The following is a 26,469-nucleotide window of genomic DNA, read 5'->3' as shown; positions in this document are numbered from 1 at the left end:
CTTCATAAGTGTAAAGTAAACCATCTTCATTAAATAACTGATCTACCAATACAATGCCATTATCAAACCAACGTTTCAGAAAAAAAGATTTGCATTCATACATGATGTCCTTATTGTTCCAAATATAATACTTATGAGGTGAAAAGTTATGTTTGTAAATCATAGACCATGACAAAAAGGCTTGGCGATGAAATTCAGACAGTTTCACCGGTGTTTTTCCAATACTATAATTACAACTGAGAAAAAAAGGTATACTACCAAGGTTTGAACAAATATGGGAAGGGATAAAGTTCCAAATGGAAAGGGTATTTCTGATAATCTGACGAAGCCAATTCATTTTAAAAGTATTATTTAGTGTTCCAAAACATTTAGGCCACCATTTTCATAAGAATTTGTGATAACTGATTTCTTAATGTAATGTATTTTGTTTTTCCATATAAAGTCAAACAATATTTTATCAATCTCTTTACATATGGTTTTATTTAGATGCAAATACCCTCTGCCTTTGTAATTAAAACTGCCTCTTAAAGAAAGATCTCTCGTAAGCCACAGATTTAATTTCTTTAAAAAAAAAATCAACAATAGGATTGAAGTTAAGTAAACACCTTCTATGTTGATCCTTTGTAATAACTATTCCCAAATATTGAACCTAATTTTTAAGAGGAATACCATAGTAAGACGTTTCAGAACAATCTTTGATCGCCATAAGATCACATTTTGCCAAATTCAGGTATACACCAGATGCCTTTGAAAATATACTGATCAATACAGTGGGCACAGAAATGTGGTTTCGGTTCAGAATGAAAAGTGTAGTGTCATCGGCTAATTGGATTTTTTTAAATATATTTTTTAATCTCTATCAGCGATAGTGATACCTTTTAACGAGCTTGATTTTATATGAGAAGAAAGAAGCTGACTCACTAATAGAAAGAGGTATGGAGAGACTGGGCACCCCTGTCTAATTCCTCTTGTGATATCAAATCTAGGGGAAGTACCATTCAATAACTTAATAGAACAATTTCCATTTTTATATAGAGTTCGAATTGCTGCAGAAAAAAAAAACTACCAAAATCAAATTTATTAAGCGTTTCAAATATAAATTGATGCTCTACGGAGTTGAATGCTTTATAGAAATCTAAAAAATAATATAAATCCGTTATCACTAATCAGGTCTGAATAATCTAAAACATCCAAAACCAATCTTATATTATTTGTTATGTGCCGATTTCCCATGAAACCCGATTGTGATTCATCAATTACGGAGTCCAAAACTGTTTTTAGTCTTTGAGCCAGTATTAGGGCCATGAATTTATAATCGTTGTTTAATAAGCAAATAGGGCGCCAATTATCAATATATAGCTTGTCTTTTTTCGGTTTGGGAAGGAGTGTAATTAAACCTTGTGTTAGAGTGGGTGGAAGATATTGTCTCTCTCTGCTTTCAGTGAATACCTCTACTAAACCTACCTTTTTACCGAAGCATTTAAGTAATTTTATCTCAAAAGGGTTTTCCTACTTTTATTAGTTATATTATTGTAGAATCTTGGTTTAGTAAATTTGGGTCATTATTTGACTTGCTATTTTTACTTTGTCCAGGTCAGAGTTGGCGAACTCTGATAGCGTACAAGAACTCTGGTCGCGTGAAGTATTTAAACAAATATGTAAAACAATCTGTATTCTTGATCTGAGGCAAAGGATCCATTAACAGAGAATACGGCCCATACTCTTGACCTGGGGAAAGGATCTGTTAACAGAGTGTATGGTTTTATATATACAGACCAGGGGTTAACCAAATGTATGTTACTTTTAAGATGCATGTGATGAAGAAAGTGTTTTGTCCGTCTCTTCATAAACGGAGTGACTAAGTTCAGTTGAGTTCTGGATTTTAATAAGTATTATCAATCTGCAGATTGGGAGAGAAAACCAGACCTCTGACAATAAATGACCACACAACACCAGGCTTAGGTCTCAATCATGTCTCTCTCAGCTCTGAAAGCCGGAGGACCATCTTTTATAGGGCACAGGAATGTAAACATAGATAGTGACAGTCAGGCAGTAATGACGTTACAACAGTCTCAGAGGAAGAGATTCACAGCTCCCAACACATGACCACTGAGACTAGAGAGATCATAGTTGGCGCTCTCCTTGTAGTCATGACCAAGGACGTTTACCCAGTACTTTCTCCTGATCACGAACATCTATTAACCCTGACACATAGACACCATCTACTCTTATTAATAGCAAGCTTACATGAGAACATACTAACTAGTATCCAATGACTAGTTATATTGATTAGTGAATAATGTAAGCACACCGGAAATCGCAATTTCTTCCACAGTCCCCCCCTTTTGACGTTTAACGTCAACACAACAACCATTCATAAACTGTTTATCTGGGGCCTGCTGTAGTGCCTTACATTTCACAAGTTTCATACCATTTAAAAACCTTAACAATCAAACAATACAGTATCTGTAACTACTCAGCACAGCATACATGATTATAGGATTTGAAGAAATATTAGGTAGTACCCAATCACAGGTGAAAAGGTACAAAGTCATTGAAGTGAATAGCTTTTTGCTTAGTTTATCAATAGTTCTAGAAACATAGGCATATTTCTCTGCTGGACATACCCACTGGTCATGCTCTCGTGAGCTCAACACATCAGGGTATAGGTCAAACACTGTTCATTAAATTCAGAGTATTTCAAACAGTATAAAAAAAGTAATAAAGTAACCATCTTTAATTATTGTTAACTGATCTGTGGTCAAGGACAGATCTATTCACATTGCATACAGCATTGTATATCAGTTGGAAAATAGAAGGAGGCAAATGGCCATCTTTATTACATTGGCAAAATAGTCACTTGGTACTTGAGATTACATATCAGACATTTCAGTCATTCCCAGGGCAATAAAGTTATCATCAGTCTTGCTTGCTTTTGTCTGTGGCTTGATTTGGGCTACCATAATCTTACTGGCAGCCTTACGAAAACCTACTGCACAGCACTGTACACAGCAGGCAGTACACATCTTCCAAGCGCAAACCACAATCAGCACAACAACGATTAACATGCCCAATCCAGTGATTCCTATTTGAATGATAGTCGAAAAAGAAACCCCGAACAGAGGAGGTCAGTCAGCACAATTCCTAGCTTCAGGTTCCCCCAAAGCTGACATTATGTTTTAATGTAAGCAGCCATACTTGTGATATTAGCAGATTCATCGTGGATAAAAGTACAACAGTCATGACTTATCACAGCACAGCTACCTCCCTGAGCTGACAACAGATAATCCAGTGCCATACGGTTCTGGAGCACTACCTGCCTCATGGCCTTCATCTCAGACGCAACTGCAGTTAAGGCGTCGGCTGTCTCATTACCAATGGACTCCAACCCTACTGCTAAGCTCCTAATATCTCTAAAGGCAGTGATAACACCATACACAGGGAGAATGGCAACTGAAAACGTGAAAAGTGACTGAGTACTATTGAATCCACGTGATGTGATCCCAGCTTCTTAGCATCTGCATTAATAATACTTCTCTTGTGGCGGTGCCACCAATGTTTGGGAAAGGGGTGCAGGGGCAACCCATCTACAGGTCTGAGGGCTCCTACAATAAACCCAAGGTAACACGTTCCTGACCAGACGGCCGGCAGGAAATAATAAGCACTCTTAACACATACCCACATGGTGCCATTGTTAGCTGCACGACGAGACCAAAATGGTGATGCCCTTATACTTACAGGTCCATCTGCAACAGGCAAATCATGCAACAGGCTGTTAGCATACATACCACAGTGTGGTTACATGTATTTTTACCAAATACCTTCCCATAATTATTTAAACATTTAATCAACCATATAGTACATCTTCTGTAGTATGCTAAAAGTGTAGGAATAGCATAGTCAGCAACATCAGGAATTTATGTCACCCGCCCAAATGGTATACAGGACAAGTAACATTGAACTCAGATACAATTGAACTTACAAATCATCCAGTAGAGTGTGAGCATACATAGAAACCGTATCCTTGCATGTATTTTTTTTCACTCTCACTGTACCACTATGCCATACACATAACAATGCAGGTGGGGCATATTCAAGAGATCACTGACTTGTTCGACAGAACAGTCACATTTGTTACATCCAACCCTACACAAGGCCACTTCTTGACCTTACACATATCAGCCATTGACAGAGGGACAGATATCCCTGGATAACCTCCAGAATGCTTGGGACTCTAACCACAAACCCTGCAAGGTCTGTCCCCTCTAATGCTGCGTCCAGTCATTTTTTCCCGTCCACGGAAAGGTGTTGTTGCACAGATTGTTCTTCATGTGTGCTTTATGATGAATCTCAATGTTCACATCAGTATAATTGGGAGCGTGCAATAGTGACTCTCGGTGTGGCTCATGTATGCGATGTCTGTGGACTTGTGCGTCCAGTATCAGTATATGTCTGTCAGGTGTGTGCGTCAGTATGTCTGGATCTCATCTCTCATCGTAGCTCCGGCAGCGGCCTCGGTTTCCTTGAAACAACCGAGGGCCTCCACCACAGTATCCTCTCGTCCCCATTCTGGGTGCTGTCATCTGCTTCATGTAGAGGCCGGAGGAAGACTGAAAGTGTCTTCCCCTCTCCAGGCTCCTCTCTCTGGTTTCCCGTCTGGGTGCTGTCATCTGCTTCATGAATCACACATGGGGGAGAGAGGCATGGTAGCAACAGCAGCCCCTCTCTGGCTTTCTCCTCATGTGACTCACCTTTCGACGTCTTCAACACCTCCGGGTGGGTGCTCTTTGGGACCTCCTTCTCAGCGCCCCTGGATTGGAGTGCTGGTTGGCGGGATCCTGGTTTTGGCTCAAATCGGTCAGCTGGACTGGAGCCTGCTCCCGGATCAGCCGCTGCAAACGGGTCTCCACCCCCCTTGGTGTACTCCTGGAGGAGTAACCCAGTGGGGATGAGACAAATGACAAGTTGGAGCAGGCACCATTTGGAGGTGCACCTGCTCCTCCACCGGCCCCTGGCTCTCCGTTGGGACCCTCCACCGTGTTGTTCGGTGGAGGGGCCATTTTGCACTCCGTTGCATGAATCCATGTCGGACGACCTTCCACTTTTACAGCTGTGTGAGTCACCAAGAGAAAACCAGGTATGGACCGGTCCATCTTGGTGAGAGGGCAGTCCTCCGTTTGTGCACTTTCACATAGTCTCCCGGTTGATAGGGATGACATGGCTCCCCAGCAGGCAGCTTTCACCTGTGAATGCACAACCCTGGTTGCTCTAGTTAGGGCAAAACAAAAGTTTAACATTGCATCATCCATCTGGTGGATATCCATCTGTTTCAATGATAGTGGGGGAGAGACAGGCAATTTAATTGGTCTCCCTAAAACTATCTTGTGTGGGGAAAGTCCATTCCTCCTCTGGGCTCATGGCCATATGAGCTAGTGGGAGTGCATCAGGCCATTTTAGGCCAGTCTCTTCACATATCTTGGCTAGTTTGTTTTTCAAAGTTCCATTTTGCCTCTCCACTGCCCCTGCAGACTGTGGGTGGTAGGGACAGTGAAAATGCTGGTTGATCTGGAGCGCTTTACAAAGTTCCTGAACAATTTGACCCGTGAAATGTGAACCTCTATCACTGGACAGTCTTGTGAGGATCCCATATCTACAGATCACATCTCTAATAATAAGAATCTTGGCTATCGTGGTAGAATCAACTTTCCGACATGGGTAGGCTTCTACCCATTTCGAGATCATGTCAACAATTACAAGTACATACTCAAAATTACAACACTTGTTGTTGTACAACATTTTGTAAATTAATAAAAGGACCACTTGGTGGTGGGTGGGCTCTTCTCTTTGGTCCCTTTTCGGGATTATGCTGCTGGTAAATATGACACTGAGCACAATGTTGCTAAGTCTTTGTGGAAAAAAACAGGTGCAAACCAATCTGTATTTACTATTGAGACCATACCCCCCTTGCTCGTATGGGCACATCCGTGCGCCATGCGAGCCAACCAAGGGAACAATGCACATGGAATCTTTCGCACAGCCAACAGATAACCAATCATCCCTCTCAGTGTTATCAGCAGCGGCTCAAAGGTCCGCCACAACATGAAGAGTGCGTGTTTCCGGTTGCTGAGACACAAACAAATAGAGACCTGGGACCTGGGACCTGGGACACATCAGAGGAGTTGGCCGCAGCCTTTGCTGCTAAATCAGCTCTAGCATTTCCTCTTGAAACATCATCTGTATTGTTAGTATGAGCCTCACACTTAGTAACAATAGCTAGCTTTCTCTGTAGTAGTATTGCAGACAACAAATTATCAATCATCTTTCCATTCTTGAATGCTCCACCTGAGGAGTTAATGAAACCTCTTTCTCGCCATATGGCACCAAAATCGTAAGTAACTCCAAATCCATACCTTGAGTCAGTGTGAATATTTACGACCTTGCCTTCTGACAAACAACATGCCCTTGTCAAAGCAAAACTCTGCCTGCTGTGCAGTGCATTGTGGAGACAGTTTACCAGATTTGAATGTCTCACTGTCCGTGCAGACCGCATATCCGGAGTTTAGAGAGCCATCCCATTCTCGGGACAAAGATCCATCTACGTACAACACAAGTTCAGCATTATCCATAGGTTTGTCAAACATATCAGGTCTGGGTGTTAGCACTTTATCGACAACCATCTCACTGTCATGTGGTTCACCATCATCAGGGTTGGGCAACAATGAAGCTGGATTCAATGGGGAGCATCTATGGATTGTAATGTTACTTTTAGTCAACAATTACAGTTCATACTTTGTAGCTCTAGTGGCTGACAGGTGTTGAGTTTTTGGTGCGTAACAGAAAAGCACTTACTGCATGAGGAACCATCACTGCCAAGGGCGACCCCAGCACTATATCTGAAGTTGCTTACACACATGTTGCCGCAGCACAGACTGCTCGTAAGCACGGGGGGAAACCTGCTGCCACAGTATCTAAAGAAGAACTCACATAGGCAATAGGCCTCTTAAGATTACCATACTGCTGGGTCAGTACACCCTGGTGTAGTCTGGCAGACCGAGAGCTGGCGCCTGGGCCCAGGCCTGCTTGAGAGATACAAATGATTTATCAGCTTCAGTTTTCCACAACAAATGAGTATCAGTCTCCTTCCTTAAGTCAAGGATAGGTCTAGCCAACACAGCATAATCAAGGATCTACTAACGACAATACCCGGCTGAACCTAGAAAAAGACTTGAGTTGTTTTGGTGTTCTAGGCTTCGGTATCCATCGGATGGCCTCCACTCTATCAGGCGTCAATAGATGCTCTGTACCTTTGAGTGTATGGCCCAGATACTTGACCTCCTAAGACCATAACTGCAGTTTTGCCTTTGAGGCCCTGTGGCCCTTCTCAGCCAGTGCCTGTAGCACAGCAATAGTGTCCTGTTGGCAGGAGGCAACAGGACACTGGTAACAGAAAAGAAAGCAAACAATAGTCATTCACAGAGCTAGAAAGTAACAGGGTTACTTGCTAAGTATCGTAACAGGGTTAGGCACAACAGGATGTATAACACAGGCATTACCTGCTTATAAACCCATAATAAACTTCCAAGTATTTTATTAGCATTAAAGGATCAAATTGACCTAAAGTCTACCTATGACTCCTTGTTTCAACAAAGCATTAATAACTGGGACAATACCTTTCCCTACTTCTCTATTACTAGCATACTGAGGTACGGTTCTCAAGAGTCGTACTACAAACAATGATAACAACTGGGGTAGCATTCTTAATGCGCCCAATATGATAAGCGTGTGTGGACCACAGTAGCTCAGGCCCAGCTTCTAGCAAGGCCACATCTGCGGTCGCTAAAATCTCTGCATTCCACTGCTGGGGGATGTGTATGGGATTGCTAGGCCAAGTGTTCTTTATCCTAAGGAATAGATAAGAAAAAGTCAGTAGTGCATTTCATTTCGGTTCAGTTTGCACAACAAATTCCTTTCCAACAGATTTACTTGTTACTTACTTTTACATAGTTGAAAGAAATACATGTTCATCTTTCAAAGATCCATCTATCCACCCATAAGAGCTAACTGACAGTTGTGTCCACAGGAACCCCAGAAACTACCACTATCATCTCATTGATTTGGGTACTGTATACTGTTGAACTGGCTAACCTAGTAGCTCTGGGTCTTACTTGAAAAAAGAGAAGCTCTCTGCCTCCCGTATTCTTGATTATTATTATTTTTAGAGGACTCTAACCTCAAGGATTTGAACCTATTTTTTTCTTTACTTTAGAGGACTCTAACCTCAGGGACTCTAACCCTATTTTTTAGAGGACTCTAACCTCAATGATTTGAACCTATTTTTTATTTTTTTTTGAAACAAAATGTACATATATTATTCTCCGTAAGACATTCATTTGCAATGTCATTAATTTCTCAACTTTCTTTCCTGCATTCTCCTGCATCAATGTACAATTATGTTTGACATAATCCATAATCATATCAACAGTTTTTGTTCTCCCAATTTAGAACCTGTTTCTTAACTTCTACCTGGAGTTCAGGAAGCAATCCACATATGAACACATGATAAAGTGGCATGGGGATGCAGCTGCTGTAAAACCAGAATGTTTTTTTTTGTTTTTTTTTCAACAAAAAAAAATCCTAGTAAGTCTTTCCAGATCATCTGTAGGATCCTCATCTTTTCTGTTTGCGATCATACACTTTGCTCCAGTCAAGCAACACCCCTCCAGTATTACTGCCATTAAACACCATCAGAAACCTAAGTTTTCTCAACATACCGGTCTGGAGTTCACCCTCTAAGCCTTGATTCAAATCAATAAAAGTAGGTATGTTGGCATTGATAGCTATATTTGCAAATCTCTTAGAAATGTTGCTGAGTCCTCTCATGTCAGGAAATCCCTTTCCTAGCTCCCTCAGCTCAGTCACTGACCATGGGCGATAAAGGTACATAGGCTGTCATACATCAGGACCTGGATATGCACACATAGGGTTCATTGATACCTGGGGGTTCAACTGACAGGCCTTCCTGGTTAACCTCACCCATCATGTTTTGCTGTGATATAAACCTTCTCTTGTAGGTTCTGTTCTGGCTGCACCTGACCCGCTGCTTCCCCTAATAATGCATTTTCCCTGTCTCTGGCTCTCCTCTGCATAGCCACAGCTATAGCAACAACATCATCTTCATTGTAGGTGAATAGGCTACAAATCTTTGGTAGACTCTCTTGTTTCCCTTGAGAATTAGCGCTACCTTCAGCCTGTTTCACAACTACTGACTTCTCACAATTAGTTTTGGCACTGTTAGTCTGTTCAAGCAACTTCATGTTAACATGTTCGAGCAATGTCTTGAGTTCAATCACTTTATGACTTTGTTCAGTCTGATCATCTTTTCTCTGTCTCAAGACGCTCCGGGTCATTTCTTGCTTCTCTATCAGAATCCGTTTTAGCTTGATCTGATTGTATTTTCTCAAGATAGACAATGCCACGTCGTCTCGTAGCTTCAGTTAACCATATCATAAACATTGGCCAGCTGACAAATTGTTTACACGTCCGACTTGTTTCCTTGTCTTTCAAAACCGCTTTTAAACTCTCCTATATATATATTTTTTTTTTACATCAAACGTTCACTCCAGCGGAAAACAATGTCTCGGTCATGATTAATCCACGCATGCCATCTCTCAATGCTTGACACTGCTTGAATTCCATGTAAATCAAATCATATATCGGGCTGGACTAACAACGTCTCTATCGCTCCTGTACTGGAAGCTAGATTACCCATACTGAATTACAAAGTATCTGTAACAAATCTCATAACGGTAGGCTCTTATGATTTACTGCAGCAAGAATCACACAGCACTTTAGAATATAGTCACAAAATCACATGGCACTATAAAACAGTCGCACAATCTCATAGCACTGTACAACGGTCACAATATTGAAGAATAAAAGAACTACAATATCATGTGGTAGTGAACTACAAATATGGCCTTTTTCAAGCCAAACTATCCTCGCCCTCCGGCGCTCGATCATGGGACGCGCCTACAAAGACCCAACTCTTTGGGAACGCGCATACAATAATTTCCTCAACTCCATAAGTAACAAAATAACCACAATTCGTGCTTAAAAGGGACGAGTTAATTCATAAACTGCCAGTCTATATCTTTCCCTTAGTATTTGATTGTGTCCCTCGCTGATAATTAAATGCCAAGCTTGTCAGTTAAAAGCCTAACTGCCCCTTTACATTGTCAAAGTATCCCTAACTTGTTTAAAACCACTTTACCCTTAAAAGTTGGTCTCTCGCATAAAGCCTGTGACCCTGATACATTATGACCGCCCACCTACTGTGCTTGGTCTTAAGAAAAGCCCAAAACAAAACTTAATACAGTTACAATTCAAACCAAAATAAAAGTCCCACTAAGATCTCTGTTCAAAAGAGAAAAGCCCAACACAAAACTTAATACAGTTACAATTCAACTTAATACAATTCAAACCAACATAAGATGTCTGTTCAACTAAAGTTTTCAGCTGTAAACGTGCATTTTAAAAGAAACACATACCTTTCCTTGTTTGGTTCACCCCTGGTCTGCATCTGTAAAACCATACTCTCTGTTATCAGATCCTTTTCCCCAGATCAAGAGTATGGGACGTATTCTCTTAACAGATCCTTTGCCTCAGATCAAGAACACAGATTGTTTTACATACTTTTTCAATACTTCACACGACCAGAGTTCTTGTACGCTATCAGAGTTTGCCAACTCTGACCAAGACAAAGTAAAAATAGCAAGTCAATTAATGACCCAAATTTACTAAACCAAAACTCTAATATTATCTTCCTCCTGTTGAGGCCTAGCAGACTCTGGTCTGCTAAGACCAGGCTCCCAACTGAACGTCACAATAAAAGGTTCTTAAATTGTTTACGTTACCAGCATCGCAGAGGGACAGCAGGCGCACCAAGCATAAAGCAGTCCGTGAATGGGGTTTTGGAAAAGGATCCCCTTACCATTTAGTTTTGTGCACCACGGGTTCTGCTTTATACTGGTGCTGCCGTGGGTCTCTCCTGGATCTGGTTCTGCAATCCTGCTGCTCGACAACGCCAATTGATGAAGAAAGTGTTTTGTCCGTCTCTTCATAAACGGAGTGACTAAGTTCAGTTGAGTTCTGGATTTTAATAAGTATTATCAATCTGCAGATTGGGAGAGAAAACCAGACCTCTGACAATAAATGACCACACAACACCAGGCTTAGGTCTCAATCATGTCTCTCTCAGCTCTGAAAGCCGGAGGACCATCTTTTATAGGGCACAGGAATGTAAACATAGATAGTGACAGTCAGGCAGTAATGACGTTACAACAGTCTCAGAGGAAGAGATTCACAGCTCCCAACACATGACCACTCAGACTAGAGAGATCATAGTTGGCGCTCTCCTTGTAGTCATGACCAAGGACGTTTACCCAGTACTTTCTCCTGATCACGAACATCTATTAACCCTGACACATAGACACCATCTACTCTTATTAATAGCAAGCTTACATGAGAACATACTAACTAGTATCCAATGACTAGTTATATTGATTAGTGAATAATGTAAGCACACCGGAAATCGCAATTTCTTCCACACATGTTTAAAGTTGTTTTCTCTCTTGAACAGAGATCTTATTGGGATTTTTGTTTGAATTGTTTATCACTTGTATTATTGTTTTTATTGATTGTATGTAAAGCACCTTGAGCTACAATTCTTGTATGAAATGTGCTATATAAATAAAGTCTTACTTACTTACTTACTAGAAAGGGAGCCAAGTCTTTGGAAAATAATTGATAAAATTCTGAAGTCAGACCGATGTGCCTGGTGATTTGGAATTCTTCAAATGATTTATTGCATCAGTCAATTCCAAAATGTAAGATTAAGATTTAATCTGCAACCCATTCAAAAAGTTAGCAGCTGTGACCTTAGAGTAATTGGAGGTATACAAGTTCTTGTAAAATGTGCTACAATACTGTGAGATTACTACTTGATCATCTGTCACAACCCCATCTATGTTTAACTTACTAATGGCGTAACCAAGAAAATTCTGTCTTTCTAGATTTAAAAAATTATGTGAGTTTTGTTCACCTTCTTCAAGCCATTTTCTTCTCGAACGAATAAAGGCCCCTTCAGCTTTTTCCTTATAAATATCCTCTAATTTATTCATCAACTCAGACAATTCTAACTTTTCCTCCTCTCTGATAGAATCTGGATGTCTTCGTGATAAATCTGATATTCTTGTTCTTATTTTGGTTTCACTGTTTATTTTACTCTTGGCTGTAAAGGAGCCATATTCTCTCATATATTTACCCAATTCAAACTTCAATAGTTCCCAATTAATACTAAAGGAATTTTCCACTTTGGCTTTAATCCAAAAGCTTGAGATCAAATGTCCAACTTTCTGTTGGACCTCCTTATGCAGCAGAAGGGAATTAATAAGCTTCCAATATGAGGAATTCACATTTTGTTTTTTGGGGAACATCTTCACAGTTATATAAATGGCTTTGGCTTAAAGGGAGTAGGTAAAATATCCACATCAACCCCATCTTTGTCAAACTGTCAGAAATTACCCAGTAGTCAATTCTAGACAGACTAGAGCCTGTCTTGTCACTCCATGTAAAGGCTACACTGTTAGGATATTTAACTCTCCAAATATCTATAAGATTAAATCTAGCCATAAGGTTTTTCAGACAGGTGTTTGTTGAGTTTGGCCGACCTGGTGGCCACTTATCTATATCATAGTCCTGAATAATATTAAAATCCCCTCCCATAATTATGTAAGCATTTGGATATTTGCCCAACCATTCTATAAACGTATTTTCTATGACCTCCAGAAGCTCATCATTGTCTGACTTCCTATTGTATCCGTAAACATTAGCTGTAATAATAAACGTATCATTACAGTTGAGTAGTAAACAAACAAAGTGCCCGTCTGAATCACAAAATTAATGCACAACTTCGCCATTAAACCTATTTTTCAGTGTCATCACCCCAGCTGAATGTTCAGAACCATGTGAAAACCATATTGAAGTCCCCCATTGAGACTTCCAGAATTTGGCATCATCGTCAAGCGAATGTGATTATTGAATCAGAAATCAGCCCTGTATTGTCTAGCGTATAGAAAAAGCGTTTTTCGCTTAATCGTATTTTGCATCCCCCTAGCGTTAAAAGATATAAAAGAGAAATTCAACAGGTTAACAGGACAAATTGAACAAATGCAAAAGTAGTTTTTAGATGAAGATAAGAACTAAGAATCAGAATAGATCAAGATCAGCACCCTTTAAGAGCCATTTTAACTAGGATAACCAATCATTAGTAAAAAAACATAACAAGCTAGGCCTAAGCCTGTTCAACAACGCAGTTCCTCTCTGAGTCCCTCGGAGGGGCTCAGAGAGGAACTGCTCATTCTACACCGAGTAGCCTAATGACAAGTTAGTGGTTTGCACTAACTCATAGCAGAAATACCTCTGGAAAAGTTATCTAGTATAATTATAACAAGCACACAGAACTGAGTGATGAACTGCTGGCGGCGGTGGATGGTCCAAGTGCTCTGTACGGCTCCACGCTGCAAGAGAAGCCGTGTGTCCCTGAACCCCGTCTGTCTCTGGTCCATGTTAAAACTATCCACCGTGAAATGGTCACTGCAGAGGTTGCTGTTGGAGTTTATCCGAAGCTCTCCATCAGTGTGGCTCTTCACGAAATCAATCCACGTATTTTTCCTTTCCTTATCAATAGGGAAATTAAATAGCGTTGCAGCGCAGTCGAAGTTCTTGCATTCAGGGAAGATGCAGTCACGGGTGGAGGGAGACATCCTGAAGCTAGCTAGCTAGCTGATGTAGGCTACAATAACAGTACAGCAGGAGGAACCATTCAGTGATCTGATGTAGATGGGTCAAAATGACGTAGATATGTGGTTTTAATGGGCGGAGCCACATCTGAAAACGGAAGAGAAACTTACTCCACATTTCAGTGCGACAACGTTTTCGCGCTTTGCACATGCTTTCAGGAACTCATTTCACACGTATGTTATGTACTGAGAAGCAAATCATGGAATTTGCTTTACAGGATCTTTAACAAAAATACTGAGTGGAGGGGGAGCCAGGCCATGAAGGATCTTGAATACAAGACATGCGTCGGTGTATTGCACAAGATTTTCCCAACTCAGGAGCTCATGCTTTCTGAGGATGTAACAGTGATGATGGCTGTTGATGATATGTGTAATGCTATGGTCTGTAATTTAGGTAATTTGAGTGTTCACCCTGATTGTGAATGTTGTCTAGTTAGATCGCTATCCAAGCTGTCCAATGTGAAAGTGTTCTTGGGTAAATAAACAGTCGGCCTATATTCCAGTGTGGCCTAGACTCTAGACAATTTACAAACACAAAGTTCCCATTCTGGTGGGATGCGGCTTATAGAAAATGCGGCCTATTTTCTGTAAAATACGGTACCCCTGAATTACCATAAACTCTTGAGTTAATTTTATTAGTGTCATGCCCTCTGCCCCCTAGTGGCGGTTTGTTGTGTTTGTTTCCCGGTTGTGGGTGTGGCCATGGTCTCCAGTTCCAATTACCCACTCACTGCCTCACTGCCTCAGTCTCCACACCTGTCTCCCATCAACTCATCAGCCCTGCAGTTTATCAACCCTGGTTTTCACGTCATTCATCGCCGGATAATAGTTTTGTCTACCCTCGGTAGTATACTCTCGGTTACAAAGAGAGATTGTAAGACCTAGTATTTTTTGTGTGAAACCATTCAGTGCTGACTTTGTTCACCAACCTTGCCTCCCAGCCAAACCCTGCACAGCCTACCCTGCCGTCCTGTCTGTTTTCCGTCACCATCATTCCCCTCTGCACTTACCCCAACATTAAACCCCTCTGGACCATCCCTCAGTTTTTTCTCGTCTGTGTTGCGCACTTGGGTCCACCACCACCACCCCGTAACAATTAGTCTTAGTTCTTTATCTGATTGTTGGGGAATTTTACCTCTTAAAAAAACTCAAGATAATTTGGTAAATATTTCACAACAGTGCTAAATTGAGAACAAAAGTGTTAAATGTAAACTTAAAACCAACATTTGTATTATATTGAACTTCTATAAAAAGTGTTAATTTGTCCTAAACATACAACATTCGTAAAGGCAGATCAATGACTATTTATCTGTCTCATTACAGAAGATGGACCTGATCTATCTTTGTACGGTAAAGAAGAACAGTACTACCTACCATGAAACAGAGATGGTCTCATTCCCTTTGGTCACTACACAGGTCCTCTCCTCAGGGTTGATCATAGTAGGGTGCACCAGCAGAGAGGCACTGGCGTTCACTATAGGCCGAGCCCTGAGGATGGCAACCAATAGGAAGAAATGAGATCTCTACCAAATAAAAACTATACTGTACCAACATCAAAGTTACACACAACTCTACAGTAAATATGCAATCTCCCATCATTGATCAATGAAGTTCCTACCATATGATTGACTGAGAAGGCAACAAATATATATTTGGGGTAAAATACCTGTATAGAACAGCCTTGTCAACCCCAAAAGCACCTACAATGAGATCTGAAAAAGATAATGTGAGGATACAACCTCAAACTAAACAAGAATTCAATACCTTTGGAATAAAACTTCACTGAACCATGGCTTACCTGGGTAGCCATTTTGATCCAGGTCTTTGTTACCACGGAGTGCATAGCCAAAACTGGCAGGAAAGGTTGAAGAAGCCCATTGGCCAGCTAGAGTCTGTGTGGCTGTGGCCTCCAGTCCACTAGAATGTCCATTAACCCTTGTGTTATCTTCGGGTCGTTCTGACCCATCAGTCATTGTGACCCACCGTCGTATTGCGACAACTTTACCGCATACAAAAACAAAGTGAAGCATTTTCTTTTAACCGTTGGGCTGTCTCAGACCCCCCACATTGCGAAGGTTAAAAGAAAATTATTTTTATTTGTTTTTGTATTGGGTAAAATTGGGTAAACACAACGATGGTTCGTTATGAACCTTTGGGTCATGTGACCCGAAGGCAGCACGAGGGTTAAAGATGAAGACCAATCCCTGGTGGTCATCACCTCCAAAGGGACAGCCAACGGCTATGTCTACAAACATTAACACACAAGATTATATGTTGTTAAGACTAATAAGAGGCAATTCTGATAAGTTATTAATCAGTGAGAATGGCAGTTTTCTAATTTCTTTCATTTTCAGACTCCTCAAATCTTTGGCAAAAGCAAACACAGATTTTAATGAAAATGTATCCAATTTAAAATGTATCTTCAAATGACACACACCATCAAATAAACAGAGATTTTAAAAACCAAATTGAACACTGATGTTCTCCATGGAAAACACTATGAGTGGAAACCACTACTATGATAATCTTATCAGAAGGCCTTAAGCATTTCCAGTCCGAGTACAACAGTCCGTTGTAAACTGTTATGTTTTCATACTGAAATATAAAACACATAAATACAAGAAAGAAATGTGAATAAGACTACTACTGCATATTCTGTCCTGAAAAATAAAATTCCTACCAAAAATGTATGTCTGGCCAGGTGTGAGATTTGTATAGAACTGCAAAATGAGTGAAAAGCAGGAAATTTGAGCAGAATTTGTATAACTGAAGGAATGAGGTTTAGTCACCGTGTTTAAAGTTCCAATGTTAGTACAAAAGCAACTGAGACAAACTGTAACTGCCCTTGGGATGATATTAAAGTCTTCTGAAAGACCTAAAACTAAGTCTGTCATTTACTGAGAAACATAGAAAACAAGATACTATAAAACACTTGATGAAATGCGTGCAGAACTTTCACAAGGAGTGCTAAAACCATGAATGCACATTGTTACAATTTTATCATCAGCTCTTCAGCAAGAAAAAGCCCTATATCTCTACACCAGATAAGACAAGATAATAACTAATAATCTGCTTAAGGAAATTATGCTATAAGAACATGTACATACAAAACAAGACAGAAAATGACAGATATTTAAGTAATTGTAAGTAATGTAATTGTGGAGCTTCTTTGTGGTGTTACCATTGAAGCCATCCTGGTTTAGATCCCCCAGTGGAGCAAGGGAGCTGCCAAACCTCCCGAAGGCTTGCGTCCCCTGCAGGCTTGGAGGCTGGCCGGGCACCAGGGACCCTTGCTGGAGGTACACGTACACGTTGCCCACCTCCTCAACACGCCCATACAAGCTCCGCATGAACATGGGAGCGCCCACCACCAGGTCCATTAGACTGGGGTGAGGAGGGGGAGTTTAGAGGAAGATCAGAAGATGAGAATTGTGATGGGAAATAGAAGGATTGTAAGATGGAGAAAGATGGTGAGGGAAGGGAGAGAATGGGATATGAGGAAACATTTGAAAAGAAGAGGGGAGGGGAGAGAAGGGTATAAGAGAGGAGTGGAGTGGAGTGGAGAGGAGAGAATGGGAGAAGAGAAGGGCAGAAGAGAAGGGGAGAAGAGAGGAGTGGAGTGGAGAGAAGGGGAGAAGAGAAGGGGAGAAGAGAGAGTAAGAGAGTAAGACTGAAGATCAAAGGTCCCCTAAATCCCCCTTGTATGTTGCTAGTATAAAAGTGTCTGCTAAAAACATATTAAAACAATTGATATACCATGCACATTTCATGCACATTCAAGCTTGAATTGTTGTTCAACTAACCCTAGACCAGTATTTTAGGTTCTCAGTCAGAACAGTGAGAGTTGAGTGATTATACACATTAGTGAGTCTTTAGCAAAGCCATTTGGGAAAGTCATTAGTGACTGATTAGGACAGGGAAGTGAAATACACTAAACAAGAAGTTCTAGAAAGTTTAAGAAAATTAATTCTAAAGAAGTACCAGGGATTTTCACAACTCATGACAGAGGGGGAGGATGGCAAGCAGTGTGATTTGCAGAAGCTCCGAGTTCAGCACTCTGTTAAAACCTCTATCCCTTTCTCTTTCCATGTCTCTTTCTCTATCCCTCTCTTAATCTCTCTTTTAATCTCTCTTTCCCTATCCATCTCTTTTTCTTCTTTGTCTCTCTCTCGCAGAGAGACAAAGTGTCTCTCTGAGACAAAGTGTCTCTCTTTGTCTCTCCATCTTTGTCTCTCTCTCGCAGATCTCTCTTTCTCTCTCTGTCACACTCTTTCATTCTCTCACACATACAATTGCATACACTGTAATCTCTTTTGTAATTTTGGGTAATCTGGTTTGCTGTATTTCATACCCTTCAATCTCTCTCTTTCTCTCTCTTTCGCGTTCTCTCTTTTCTCTCTCCCTCTTTCGCTCCCTCTACCTGTCCTTTACCTCTCCGTTGTCTCTATATTGCTCTCCACCTCCTCTTCCCCCCCTCCTTCCCCCTTTTCCTTCCCTCCTCCTCCCCCACACCTGGATTTACTCACCCGTTGTTGTCGATGTCTGTGGCTGCCACCGCGTAGCCGAAGTAGGACCCCATCTGAACCACATCAAACACAAGACAGGGTCTTTAATCAAACCACAGGGTCTACATCTCTTTCTGCCTTACCTTCCCCCAACCCACCCCTTTCTCCCCCTTCATCTACCCTCTCACTCTTCTTTTTCTCTCTTTCTCTTCTTGGTCAGCCGTGCTGATGACTATGCAAGGCACGCACAGCACTTGACAGCACAGCATTGCATACAGACAAAATGAGATCCAGGGCTGCTTGTTTGGAAAGGGCCCGTTGGCCTGAGACAGCAAAAACTCATCAAAATCAAGCAGAAAACTTAAAAACCCAAATCTCTAAGGTCCCTTGAAAAAGCAGATATACTCTATCGACATTGTTTATTCAGCTGAGCTGGTCAGGGCCATCAAAGCTCCCATGTGGAGACCGCTCACTGTAAATAGATTGTCGAGACTATTATAACCAGGGGTGTACTTCAGATAATTCTGACAATGCAGTTGACAATTATATTTTTTTTTTCATACACCTAATGCCTCAAAGCACCGCATCCATTTATGCGCAAGCACAAAAGATAATTCACGTAATTATTCATCTTAACATAGTCACATCTTAAAATCCATGTCCTGGTATGTACACTGCCAAAAGAGATCCATCGCTTTAGTGCAGTGACACCAGGGTGCACGTCTGGTAGCCATCTTGAACCTCCCTCAATAAAACAGCAGTATTTGGTCAACTACAGTAAGTCAGTAGAAACTGATAATGGCCAATGGTTTTTGTTTTTGATTCACAGCTTAGTGAACACACAATCTGTGTCAGTTACTCTGACACAAGGATAATACTCTCTCCAGAACAAATTCCTTTGGCTCACCCCATGTGCACACACACACACAGGTATACACATTCATGCACAGTGCACTCTTTCTCTGTCTCTTTACAATTCTGTCTCTGTCTGTCTCTCTCTCTCTCTCCATATATACATACCTGCTCCCCTGTTAAGTTCAGTATGGACCTGAGATCCTTGCCATCAAGTATAGACACATAGATAGAGATCGATAGTCAGAAAAATAGTCAGATTTCTTTTTGTTGCATCAATATTAGACATTGTTGTAAAGAAAAAAGAAAGTAACAAAAGAAAGAGTAAAGTTGATGTTGAAATCAAGGAGTTTCCCCTTGGAATGTTCCATAATATTTCCACTTTAATGTTTAACAACCCCGATGTCAAATGAATGCTGGGATCTCAGGCTTCCTTACTAAACCATATAGCATGAGTCTTTTGGGGATCCCTGTGATGAAATCTGCCAAGACAAAAAAACAAAGACGGAACATAAATCCAGGTTAGCAATTAAAAAACGTTTATGTATGTATGTCTTGTTATGTAAAGACAGAAACCTGGGATAAAATGTTGCTATATGGGATGGATATTGATTAGATTTCAGTATTCTATACTTCATATTTCGAGGCTTTGTTCAACAAGACAGTTGAGCAGGCTAAGACTGTTTAGTAGAACCACAGTGATAATTTAGCAAGAATTCTGGTCAATCAGCACAGTAAGTCAGATGGCAGGCAGATATGGTATAGAGTGGTTAACTATTAGACGTAAGCAAAACCTAGGCTCAGCCATGCATGAGCCAGTCTGTCAACATGACCCTCACCCTCGACACGGTCCCCGCTGAACTCTCCTCCAGCCACGGAGTACCCTGATAGGAGGAGAGGGAGATAGAAAGAGAGGGAGGGAGAGAATGAGAGAGGCAGACAGAGATGTAAACCCTGCAATGGTAAATATAGTACCCAATGTCATGGTGTTTGCCTGCTGCATATTTCCCACAAACCAAAACTTTACCTAACCAATAACAGTCCAATAAAGAGGCGGACCATCTCACCCAGGTAACTGTCATCATAACTCCCCTGCGCCTGCTTGGTCTGAATCTGCCCGGTAACAGAAAGCAGGAAGTAGGAGGCGTAGTAGGCCTTGATGATCTCCTCAGTGGTAGCGGAGATCAGCTGGCCTAAGGATGGATGGATGAGAAAACAGGTCAAAGTGACTGTGTTAAAACAAGAGGCTGTGACCTTTGAACTTGGGTTTTAGACACCACTAAGTATTCTTGCACTGTTTGATGAATTATTCCCTCTTCTTAAAAGTCCAGGATAGATGGTCTGATATGTTTTAAGACTGATTTGTTGAGGTAAGCTAAATCAAGATATTTACAGTAGATTTTATGGCATGCATTATTCTATACCTTGGCCAGAATAAGTACATAGATAGCACAATACGTGATCTTCTGAACAATTCATCACAGTATAATCTACAGATCTCAAAGGCAGAACAATACTCCTACTCTCAAATTCTCTGTGAACACAAGTTACATAAACCTATTCTTCTTCTTCATCCTGCTAGCTCACCTTGCCAGTACTTGTGAATTTGTGTTCACAGAGAATTTGAGAGTAGGAGTATTGTTCTGCCTTTGAGATCTGTAGATTATACTGTGATGAATTGCATAAACCTATTCTTCTTCTTCATCCTGCTAGCTCACCTTGCCAGTAAAAGCTGCCAGGCCCTCCAAGAACAACCTTTCCATCCTGAAACCAAGGGAAACATTGGATAAGAAGTTGAGGTGTTCATGGCCCTCGGGAGATTTAACTTCAGGTTTGAGGTGCTGCTCACCTCACACAATGTTCAGATGTCCACCTGTGTGAAAATCTTAGGAGGAGTCTAATAGGAAAGTCCCATGAAAATGTAGAGTGAATGCCCTGCTTTTTGCCCTGCTTTTGATTCCATTTCAATAAAAATGTGCATGTTTTTATTTTGGTTTCCATTTGACAGTTTGTCCATACTGTAGGCTTGGAGATACCCTGTCCCCTCCTCTCATATGCTAAACTGGAGTTGCTGGATGTCTTTGCTTGATGGTTTTTACACCTAATTTTGTAACTTACCGTTGGATTGGTAGTCACATGTTGATAAGTAAGGGTCAAGGTGTGGTCTGATTGGTTGTTCTTAGAGATAATAGTTGGGTTTACTAAAAGGGAATGTGCTCTCAATATTCTTCTCCTGAGGTCCTTCTCCTTTAGCCTGGTCCTAACCAGCCTCGCTCCATTGACAAGCGTTGACTTCCTTGTAGGCGGGTACTCTGTTGAAGTTTAAAACTGGATTGGATCTGCCCAGAGCCACTCTGATCTGCCATAACCAATCGCTAGCGTTCGCCTTAGCCAATTCCTTCACCACTACTGTAACAGAGCTAGTTGCCGTAGCTGGAAAATCAAACTGTTGCCGAACCCCGTGGGGAGGAGGGCCACAACATCACGGCCACCAACAAAACTCAGCAAAACTTGTTCTTGCTCCGGCTTTAGCTGTTGGATATTCGGCAGCGTTGCCACAACGGACCGAATGGCTTTGCTCGCATCTTTCGCATCTTTCTCCGCCGCCATTACGGAACTACAACACAAACTAGCGCATGACATCAACATCATCGTTCTCAGCCACTCCCTCTGTTCGCTGATTCGCCGGTAGAAAATCAACCTGAAGAATCTGACTTACGTACCTCATGGCCAGACCTATGTACAGAAGCAAATACATTTGAGCGGAAGTACGTAGGAGGGCAGAGCCAGGCTACTTCTCCTTAGCCTCAGCTTCTACTTCTCCTTGCTCTCTTCCTTCTCGTTCTCTTTCCGGTTTACAATAAAGTATAGAGTGGTAGGTAAGATTTAAAACCTTCATTTTGTAACATGTTTGTCTTGTAAGAGATTTAATTCATTTGAAATGTTATTACAGTTAATATCAATTTCCTTTAACTTCAACCCTTTCTGTTCCGATTTTACCCATAGAGTCGTATAACTGCTTTTCTATTTGCTATACACTGTCCAGCTTACCCTCTTTTATTAAATCAAGGGGCATAGTTTTGGTTGTTTGGCCAATATAAAAACCCCTACAATACTGACAGCAATAGACATATCTATAACTGTACTGTATAGTGAGTGAGTATTATATGGATTTCACTTACCTTGGTGAAGTCAGCACTGAAGCCACCTTGGCAGTAACCCTGACCTGCAGGGCCATGTCTCTCTGAGGGAAGGATGTGGACAGGAGAGGAGTGGAGCGGAGTGGAGTGGAGAGGAGGGGAGAGGAAGAAGGGAGAAGAGGAGGATTATTTACAAGAGACTAAAGAAAGAAAGAAAATGTCAAATTATGTACTCTGTGAATCCAGATAATGTTCAATAAAAAAACTGTAAGATAAATGTTTTTTTATGTCCACGTTTTTTGAGTTGGGTTGAGTTCCTTAACTGTCCTGCAAGGGGCGTACTCCACAAACATGTGGAAGTCATCCACAGAGAGGTAGCAGGTCCCGGTGGCATCAGAAAAGGGCACATCATGTTCAGTTCTCCAGTAGTATCTAGGAGCACATGCCTGCAGAATAAATGGAAGATTGTTGACGGGAAAACAGATGTTAAAGAAAATGTGTCAATGTTGCTTCCTCCGTTGCAAGATAGCACTCAATCTCAAACTTCAAAAATGCAAATACACCTGACAAATGTCTGAAACCAAATTAGTTAGATTTCAATACGGCTGCTAGGTCCCCCCCACTTCCACCCTCAACACTCCCCTACCCTACCAATGCAATCCCACCCCCACAACAGCCATAGGTGCACCCTAAACCCTCCTCTCCCTGAGCAGTACCTGAGCAGTACCTGTGCTTGTGCTTGTTGAAAATGGCAAATGAAAACACCTGTGGATAATGTCTTACCAGGATAGTGTTACCATGGGAACGTACGGTTGCCCCAAACCACTGATGGGACTTAAACTCCACTGGAAGGTCTGAGTTGTTGATACGGAAACGACGGTCACCTTAAGACATGGCAAAGGAGAAAATGTAAGTGCATTGGGTTGAGAACAGAATGAAGGAAAGACAAAAAGCTGTTAGTAAACAGGGAAACCTAGAAGGTAGTCCCCCCTATTGAATGTTTTCTGCTTTTTTTAAGCACATTAATGTATAAACATTTGGTGCACAAAGTAGTGAGTGGCTGAACGGAATCACATTCAGAATAGCAGAATTACATTTTAAAAGTCAATCAACATGTCAAGGATGTCTGTTTCAATATCCCTGGGGCCACCTCTCTTCTGTGTTTGATGACATCGAGTCGTACTGCACGGACCACTTCCCACAAGGGTTTCATGGCCTCCATCTCTACCTTTCATGTTCTTTTAATATGACACAAACATCGAACATTGCTCAGCTGAACTTAGATACTGTTGTTACTATACCCCAGTAGTTGTCCTTCAGAGTTTGGACCTGTTTAAAGAAGGGGTCAGGAAAGTGATGTTTAAAGATAAAATTGCAGATTGAAAGTCAGCCAACATTAAAGATAGAAAGACTGAGGGGCTCACAGTGCCTTTATGCTGTCAAGTGAACTTTCAGGATGCCATCATAGCTACATTACATCTGGGCTACAGCTCAGCAAGACTCATCTCATTAAGATGTATTTGCAAATATATGCAAAATAACAAATAAAGTTGATTAATCTGTATAATGTGAGTTTACAAATCATTGCGTCAAACGTTTTTAAACTTTGATTTGTGTCCTAAACCAATTGCAAATGATTACTTGGATGGCTGTTGTTTCTGTCTATCACTAAACACGTGTTCTATGTGTACTTAAAGAGGGTGAAGGTAATGTTGTTGAGAAGCACTTTTTGTCATATTTGCCGAAATAAACTTCACATTTTGATTGCAACCAATACATCTAAAGGTTTGACGGTTATTTGAAATCAATCCGACATCTGTGGACGTCGCAGGACTGTAATAAACACAACAAATCATTAACACCGTTCCGAGACTAATGATTGGACGGGCTACCTGCCTGTCTACCTACCTACCAGTGCGCACTCTGCCCCTGCACTTGACTGATAACTTACTGTACCTAGCTAACGTTACCGCAGCCAGCTGTTGATAGCTCACCAGCAATGGGTTAAAATTCTATTACAGAATTTCCCAATACTAACATGCTTGCTTGAAAGTAGTGAGTACTAACGTTAGCCATGTGTATGTTCATTATGATAGTGTTGTGTGTTCTTACATGGGGTAATTTGTGAAAAAAAACTATGCTGCTCTCTCAAAAGTTATCTCTCTCATGGACTAACTAGATTAGTCTCCCGGCAGTTTTGTAGTCAGGCAGCGTGTTCATGTGTTTTGTGGGAGTGGCTTTGAACTGAGGGGGTGGGATATTATGGTTTGAATCGTTTGGAATAGAAGCTAAAATAGCTAGTTTCGCAAAATTTACCAGCTTTATCTATGGTCCAGGTATTCAATTCAGTCAGCACATTATGCACATTATGACTACGATGACTACGAAGGTAGTACCTTTACTGTCAAAGTTGATGACGTAACAATCATATTGGCCATGGCTCCAGGGACATAAGAACACGGAACCTCCTTCAATGACATTTGGTTGACTGGTGTTAGCTTTGGGAGCACCAATCAGAATGCTGACACTGTGAAGTAAACAAAACAAATAGTGCATCAGTAAACGGTAAAAACACTTCTCACCACTAACAGTAAACACACTTCTCAACACCAACTGTACACACACTTCTCAACACAAACAAGTTGCAGTCCAGACAGAAATTAGAGCTCTTCCAGAAAATGTTCACTTCCAAATTAGTCATAAGTCATAGTCTCCTGGGATCTGACATATCCCTTTTGTGCCTTGAAAACATTTGAAAGATTTGTATTGAGTGAAATATGTTTTGTTCAGCCATCTACCATTGAGTTATACCCATCACCATGCTCTACCACTGACCTATACTCATTCATACTGCTTTACCACTAAGCTATACCCATCTCCATGCCTTACCATTTAACTATACTCATATAAATGAATGGGTTGGCTAACTGTACATTTGCACATATATAACACTTTTCACAATTACAACTACAGGAGAAATCATTGTTGTATTTGTTGTAATTGTTGACATTGAATAATTGGTGTTTAAAGGTACTGATTCTTAATAATAATGTATTTATTTAGCAGACACTTTTATACAAAGCAACATACAGTATGGGGGGGATTGGAACCTGCGACCTTGATCTGCAGTCAAGTGCTTTAATAACTGATTATTCTGTCTCAGTGCATGTCCATCTGATTCTTCTGTCTCATTTCAGTTTCCAGGTGGCAGCAAAAGGACACAAATTGTTCTTAAAACTGGGAGAGGGGCAGCTGTTTGGCTATAAGGGCTGCTACAAGGGTGTCAATTTTATTATTTATTCTTTGTTGTAGTTGTAAATTGTATGACTTTCCTATATCATGGATGTGTGTTATTTCTTGGTGGAAGAAAAGGGGTGTTGGTTTGTCTGTAGAATAGCCCCATGCAGGGTTATGGGTTGGTTTGGTCCAATTAGCAACCTATTACGTAGTAAAGGTTGCTGGAAGTCAACCTGAAAAGTGTGAGATGTAACATGAATAAATAGCACGTGTTTTGTTCAGCCATCTACCATTGAGTTATACCCATCACCATGCTCTACCACTGACCTATACTCATTCATACTGCTTTACCACTAAGCTATACCCATCTCCATGCCTTACCATTTAACTATACTCATCCCCATAATCTACCACTGAGCTATATCTATCATACTGCTTTACCACTAAGCTATACCCATCTCCATGCCTTACCATTTAACTATACCCATCCCCATAATCTACCACTGAGCTATATCTATCATACTGCTCAGGGAGTCAGGTGGCTGAGCGGTTAGGGAATCGGGCTAGTGATTAGAGGGTTGCGAGTTCGATTCCTGGCCGTGCAAATGACGCTGTGTCCTTGGGCAAGGCACTTCACCCTCCTCGGGGGAATGTCCCTGTACTTACTGTAAGTCGCTCTGGATAAGAGCGTCTGCTAAATGACTAAATGTAAATGCTCTACCACTGAGCTATAACCATACCCATGCTTTACCCCTGAGTTGTACTCATCCCTATAATCTACCATTGAGCAATACCCAGCCCCATACTACTGCTCTACCACTGAGCTATACCCATCGCCATGCTCTACCACTGAGATATACCCATACTACTGCTCTT

The 26,469-nt window shown here is 41.1% G+C and overlaps 2 protein-coding genes across 2 annotated transcripts in view; one reads left to right on the top strand and one right to left on the bottom strand.

The window, feature by feature from the left end:
• The window catches only part of tpra1 (transmembrane protein, adipocyte asscociated 1), a 208,945-nt gene that overhangs the window by 10,913 nt on the left and 171,563 nt on the right, over nucleotides 1–26,469 (top strand). The gene's annotated exons all lie outside the window — the stretch shown is intronic.
• Nucleotides 15,285–23,591, bottom strand: LOC134030082 (integrin alpha-5-like). Its single transcript, XM_062474020.1, has 14 exons — nucleotides 23,585–23,591; nucleotides 23,140–23,240; nucleotides 22,680–22,802; nucleotides 22,399–22,460; nucleotides 20,935–20,980; nucleotides 20,804–20,813; nucleotides 20,284–20,409; nucleotides 20,056–20,100; nucleotides 19,655–19,698; nucleotides 18,553–18,687; nucleotides 18,386–18,438; nucleotides 17,041–17,243; nucleotides 15,658–15,710; nucleotides 15,285–15,347 (listed from the first exon to the last, which is right to left on the bottom strand). The coding sequence occupies exons 1-14, from the start codon at nucleotides 23,589–23,591 to the stop codon at nucleotides 15,285–15,287; spliced, it is 1,071 nt and encodes a 356-aa protein (XP_062330004.1).

The sequence above is a fragment of the Osmerus eperlanus genome, chromosome 1 (genome assembly GCF_963692335.1).
Source record: "Osmerus eperlanus chromosome 1, fOsmEpe2.1, whole genome shotgun sequence".
Classification (NCBI taxonomy): Eukaryota; Metazoa; Chordata; class Actinopteri; order Osmeriformes; family Osmeridae; genus Osmerus; species Osmerus eperlanus.
The sequence above is the reverse complement of the archived record's forward strand: the minus strand, read 5'-3'. Positions and strand labels throughout refer to the sequence as shown.

Coding starts and splice junctions, on each gene's coding strand:
- LOC134030082 (XM_062474020.1), bottom strand. Junction 18,688..19,654: donor GACTCATGCTATATGGTTTA/GTAAGGAAGCCT, acceptor TTGCTGTCTCAG/GCCAACGGGCCCTTTCCAAA. Junction 17,244..18,385: donor ACAGACATCGACAACAACGG/GTGAGTAAATCC, acceptor TCCTCACCCCAG/TCTAATGGACCTGGTGGTGG.